At 42.8% G+C, this 5,326-nt stretch overlaps 1 protein-coding gene across 2 annotated transcripts; it reads right to left on the reverse strand.

Annotated features, from left to right (window-relative positions):
* Window positions 1–1,235: 1,235 nt before the first annotated feature.
* Window positions 1,236–4,641, reverse strand: ATP5MC3 (ATP synthase membrane subunit c locus 3). Of its 2 annotated transcripts, none has more exons than XM_054722945.1 (5): window positions 4,557–4,641; window positions 4,258–4,362; window positions 2,994–3,071; window positions 2,282–2,475; window positions 1,236–1,417 (listed from the first exon to the last, which is right to left on the reverse strand). In XM_054722945.1, the coding sequence occupies exons 2-5, from the start codon at window positions 4,294–4,296 to the stop codon at window positions 1,291–1,293; spliced, it is 438 nt and encodes a 145-aa protein (XP_054578920.1). In that variant the 5' UTR covers window positions 4,297–4,362; window positions 4,557–4,641; the 3' UTR covers window positions 1,236–1,290. The 2 variants fall into 2 exon arrangements, with proteins under 2 accessions (XP_054578920.1, XP_008136757.1); XM_008138535.3 differs by lacking the exon at window positions 1,236–1,417 and adding an exon at window positions 1,451–1,711 and having other exon boundaries at window positions 4,557–4,640.
* Between the last annotated feature and the right edge of the window lie 685 nt (window positions 4,642–5,326).

Raw genomic sequence — 5,326 nt, forward strand, 5'->3', positions numbered from 1 at the left:
ACCCATGTTTTCAAGGTTCATTCATATTGTAGCATGTATCAGTACTCTATTTTTATGGCTGAACAATATTCTACTACATGGATATACATTTTGCTTATCCATTGATCAGTTGGACTAGTGGCTTTTCTACCTTTAGCTATTGTGAATAGTGCTGCTATGAACATCTGAATACAAGTTTTTGTTTGAACACTTGTTTTCAAATCTTTTGGGTATTTACCATGATGTGGAATTGCTGGATCACATAATAATTTTAATTTACATTGGGGTTCAAACATTGGGTAATACTATTAAAAAAATAGTGAAGGCTCCAGGAATGTTATAGGCTAGATGATTAACCCAAAAGTGGTAGTAGTTCTAGGTCTAGCTCTTTGTGGACTCATTGCACAGTACAGAAAATGGGAAGGGTACATATAAGTTAGTGAATCTCTAAGTGTGCACAAAAATTACTTGGGACACCTAAAAAATGCAGATGGCTGAGTCTCATGGCCCAAGATTCCAATTCAGTAGGTCCAGAATCTAGGGATTTGTATTTTAAACAGACATCCTAGGTGATTTTGCTGGAGGTGGTCTTTCCACAGCACTCTGAAAAACCCTGGTAATTGATGACTCAACTGGAATTAAACTGGGTAGAGGGCATTAAAGGAATAAAAAGTAGGTTTAGTAACTGTCATCCTAACCTTTATTGAAAAACCCTCAAATTGAGGATAGAGGAAAACTCTGTCTTTCTATAGTAGCACTTTCTTCCTTTTAATAGGAAAAATTTGACCAAGAAGCAATATGTACTATTATAAGCAAAATACTGTTGAAGCAACTCTTATTTCTAAGACTCCTACTATAAACAAGTTAGTATCAATGATAAGCAATGCTTTAGCAACGTTTGGCTTTAAAATGTAGCCAATTCAGTTTAGTTTTTGATATTTGGTTAAGGAGAACCTTGTTTAGGCAAGAAACTAGCTGCTAGATTGTTTCTTAGAATACAGATAAGATTCATCATAGACACCTAATTGCTTATAACTTAATGAAAAGTGAAAATTGCTTTCCACTCCTCTTTAACAAGGCTTCAATTCCTAAAAAGCTGACATGATTTTTAGACCCAGCTGTGTAAGACCAGCAAATTTACTCTTGGAAGGTGATCCTGCTTCCAAGTATTGAATTCATTAGCCCTTAAAAACTCAAAACCATCTTGAGCAATTAACTATCTTGGTTTCATTAATCATATTTCATAGAAGCTCAAAGCACTTAAATATTTCTGCTTTAATGAATAATCAAAAACCCTATAATTTACAATGTTCAGACACTATATAAAATAATTCCCATAAAAATTACATTAGGGTCTTTTTCATCAGTGAGGCAACGGCTGTAGTTCCCTCTGACTTGTACAGCATCTGCCTGAATGCATGTCCTTCTTTGTGATGATCTAAATGTAGGGAAGTACAAATCACAGCAAAAATTAAAGTTTTCATCTTTAATGAAATGACTTTGGAAATAATGTCTATTTCCATGACACCAATACTACAGTGCTCGGAGTCACAGTAAGGTACACAGAATTACATCCGTAATTAATATGAATGCCAACATTTCAAGCAGTAATTTCTGTTACATGGCAAACAAAATCAAGAAAGCAACCATCAAACAAAAGAGACCCATAGCTTCAGATAAGGCAAATCCCAGGATAGCATATGAGAACAGCTGCTGCTTCAGCGAAGGGTTTCTAAAAAAGACACACAACACATTATTACTTTGAAATATTATTTGAATTTCAATGTTTGGTAAATGTTAAATAATCAGATTACTAGTGTGGGGATCTCTGTAAACTGGAAATACTGGAAGAGTATTTGTCTAGTCTCTTTTGCTTTGCCTTTGACACCCCGTCCTCCTCAATCCTAATCATATGAAGAAAAGGGGGAGAGCTGACTCTGTATGTCAATATAAACGGTTAGTCTTCATCCATTTTGGGTGAAGACTAACCATTCTTATGCCTATGAAAGTATGTTCTATACCTTTTAAGATCCGAGTTTAGAAATAAGGTCTTACATAATAAAATGGAAATTGACTCTTAAAGAATGTGCTGTTTATTATATTCCCAGTAGAGCTTAACAATTAAGAGTGTAGACTCTGAAGTCAAACCGAGTTAAAATTTATTTTGACATTTACTAGCTATGACAAATGGGGAGTTAAGTGACATAATGTGTGCAAAGCCCTCAAAATATAATGCAAAACACAGAGTGGGCACTTTATACAAATTAGCTATTATTATTTCTTATTTGGTCATTGAAATTACCTGGCATAACCAATGATAAGGCTGCCAAAGACTGTTCCAATACCAGCACCAGAACCAGCCACTCCTACTGTTGCAGCACCTGCACCAATAAATTTGGCAGCAGTATCAATGTCTCTGCTGATTGCACTGGTCTGAAACTCCCTTTGGATTAGCTGAGGCACTCCATTCTGGGCCCCATTAAATACTGTAGAGCCCTAGAGAACAAGAAATAAAGGCAAAGGTCAAATCAGTTATCACAGTTAGCTATTTCAATGACCATACTGTCAAAATGATAACTAGTTCTCTCTTTTGTAGCCAATTTTGAATAGGAGGTGATGTGGCACAATAGAAAAATCAAGGGCTTAAAATAAACCCAATCTGGCACAATAAGAATAACACTAGCTATACCCTAGAAAGCTGAAAATTAAGAAACAAAATATGTGCATATGCTTTTTAATAGAGTAGGCTTTTCAATAACTGCAGCTACTATAATCTTAAATATAGGCAACTCAAGCCTATGCACTTAAATATACATACTGACTATATTGCTTAGCCAAATCAGGTGGAAACCGAAGTTTATTTTATTGGCTTATCTTCTGCACATTTTATTATCAGATGGAAAGGATTGCCTTCAAACCATTCATTAATGAGGTTGTTTCCCCACCCCCTTCACTTTAGTCAAAACCATAAGACTTACTTAGGAGTGTCACTTAATTTCTGTTACTACTATTACCTCTCCAGTCCTAGCCTCTGGTCGAGATAACACTGATGCAGAAATTGGTCTGTATGCAACTCTGGATCCAGCTCGGATCTATTAATGAAAGAAAATTCCACATAATAAGTAAGGATACAGATAAGATTTCAATGACCTTTCTTGCACCATGAGTTCTAAGAAAGCAAGAAAAATGAGTCCAAGTTCATGGCTTCTGTACTGACACTTTATCTTGGCTGTTTGGTCGTTTTCAATAGATGAAGCAATTTTAATAGTTTTAAAGTTGCTAATGAAATTTTAAAGCTTGCTTCATAAGCTATTTGTAATATACCGAACAAAACTAAGAACAATTATTTTAAAAAATATGAATTGCTTTTAAAATTTTAATTACTGTGGTGTCACAATTCAGATCAGAAAAACGACAATAAACACCACACGTTCTTTGTTAAGTTTAAGAGGACCAACAAGTGAGCATATTAGGAGTGTCACTCTAAAAGCTTCTTATTTAAAATAGCACATTCGTTAATATGAGCTCCCACCATTTCCAAGATATTCCAATATGCCAGTTAACCATAAAATTAAAAAGCAGTTTAAGCAATTCTTTATCAGAGTAAGAATAATCGGTGCAATACTCTGACCATAAGGACATATTCCAGCCCAGCTGCTCTGCCTGTCCTTGAGTGTCCACTAAACTAAGGTCACAGAAAATCCCTTCCGAACCAAGATCGGATTCTGTAAGACAAATCCCCCAGATCTTCACTTCCCCTAAAGCCTCCAAAATGGTTATGGAAATCACATTCTAGAGGCAGGAAGAGGTTCGGCTGCTCCGCCACCTTCCTCCACCCACACGGGGCGAGGCAAAGTCCCTCCCTCTGCAGCAGCGAGTTTGACCTACAGACAGGCAATGGAGAGCGCTGCTCGCCGAACTAGGCCTCGGCGGCCTCTCCTATCCTCCCGGCCCCCCGACCTCAGCGTCCACCCCGACCCACCAGCGCGACCGAGGCGTGGGGGAGGGGGAGGGGGCGCTCCGGGCATGGACGCCAGGAGGGCTTGACCTACACCGCCGGGCGCCTGACAGCTAGGCCTCGGCTGCCCTCCATCGCCCTCGTGAGGAGAGTGAGGCGCGCCAGGATTAGAAGGAAAGGGGGGAAAATGACAGGGTTAGGAGTGAGGGGAGAGCTGTCCCGAGAGGGCGGTGTGCGCCGCCGGGACGCGGCCCATTCAACGTGGACGCTCCAGGCCAACAGGTCGGGCCCCGAGCCCACGGCCCCGCGGGGCTACGCACCAGAGCGGGGCTGCAGGCGAGCTTGGCGCAGGCGAACATCTTACACTCCTGGGGCGGCGCGGCTGGAGACTAGGTGGCGGGCGACGGGGGCTCCTCTCCCGCTTTCTGCGGAGGAAAAGAGGCTTAAGGTCAAGTGCCCCCCAAGGGCCTGTCCTCCCCGCCAGGTCCCGCCAGGTCCCGCCAGGCTCCCGTGCGCGCAGCCGGCCTGGGCCCCGCGCCCGGCGAGACGCCAGCCGAATGAATGGGTCCCCGTGGACGCCGCTCCCGCGGCCAGGCCGGCTCCCGCGCCCTCGGCTCACCTTCCCAGGAGGCGGCGGCGGCGGCGGCAGCGGCGGCGGCAGAGGTCGAAGGAGTGGGGCTGGGCGCGCAGGCGCGGTCCGGTTCTTATCCGCGCCGTGGCACCCGGATGGAGAAGGCGGGGAATCGGGTGCAGCGGGGAAGACGCTCAAGGTCACTTTGTAACAACTTTATTGGTAACCAGTTGGGAAGGACACTGACAGCCGTCCGATGACGGGCTGAGGGACAGGGGCTGGTAAAGGAGAGAGAGAAAGAGGTTGAAAACTGGCCCCGGCAGAGAAAAAGGAACGGGTTTTGATCTGAGCCGCCAGAGGAAAGTGCTGCTTTTCTCTCGGTTGACACCTGAGACATTTGGCCTTTTATCAGTTGCTCTTCAGTAGAGGGGTCCCCTTCCTGGTCATTTTTCTCTGTGCAATAGGACTCTCTGTGTGTGTGGGAAAAGGGTGATTCACTACTTGACAGGACAAATTAGGGTCCCCAGCAAAGTGAATACATTTCTTTAAAGGAATCTGGAAAAGGATCCCAGAGGTATGCTTACTCCTTTGGATGAAAGAGGCCCCGACCTGGAAGTACTGGGACAAAGGAATGAGCAAATGAGTACATGGAAGAGTTTGGTGAATTTGGGCACAAAGTTGACTCTTGGTAAAGTGAGAGAGGTCAATTTTTCTTCCAGCTCTATGATCGGGAGAATTCAGTGATTATAATGTATTTCATGTAGGGTCTGAGACTAAAGAAAAGACTGAATGTTTTTAAAACCTACCCAACTTTAACA

The sequence above is a fragment of the Eptesicus fuscus genome, chromosome 11 (genome assembly GCF_027574615.1).
Source record: "Eptesicus fuscus isolate TK198812 chromosome 11, DD_ASM_mEF_20220401, whole genome shotgun sequence".
In the NCBI taxonomy this organism is placed as follows: Eukaryota; Metazoa; Chordata; class Mammalia; order Chiroptera; family Vespertilionidae; genus Eptesicus; species Eptesicus fuscus.

What these genes read in the sequence shown, in the direction of transcription:
- ATP5MC3 (XM_054722945.1), bottom strand. Translation starts at nt 4,296, where the DNA reads ATGTTCGCCTGCGCCAAGCTCGCCTGCAGCCCCGCTCTG. An exon ending in TCGCCTGCAGCCCCGCTCTG is followed by an intron (nt 3,072 to 4,257) that starts GTGCGTAGCCCC and finishes TTTCATTAATAG; the next exon opens with ATCCGAGCTGGATCCAGAGT. An exon ending in CAGAGGCTAGGACTGGAGAG is followed by an intron (nt 2,476 to 2,993) that starts GTAATAGTAGTA and finishes CTTGTTCTCTAG; the next exon opens with GGCTCTACAGTATTTAATGG.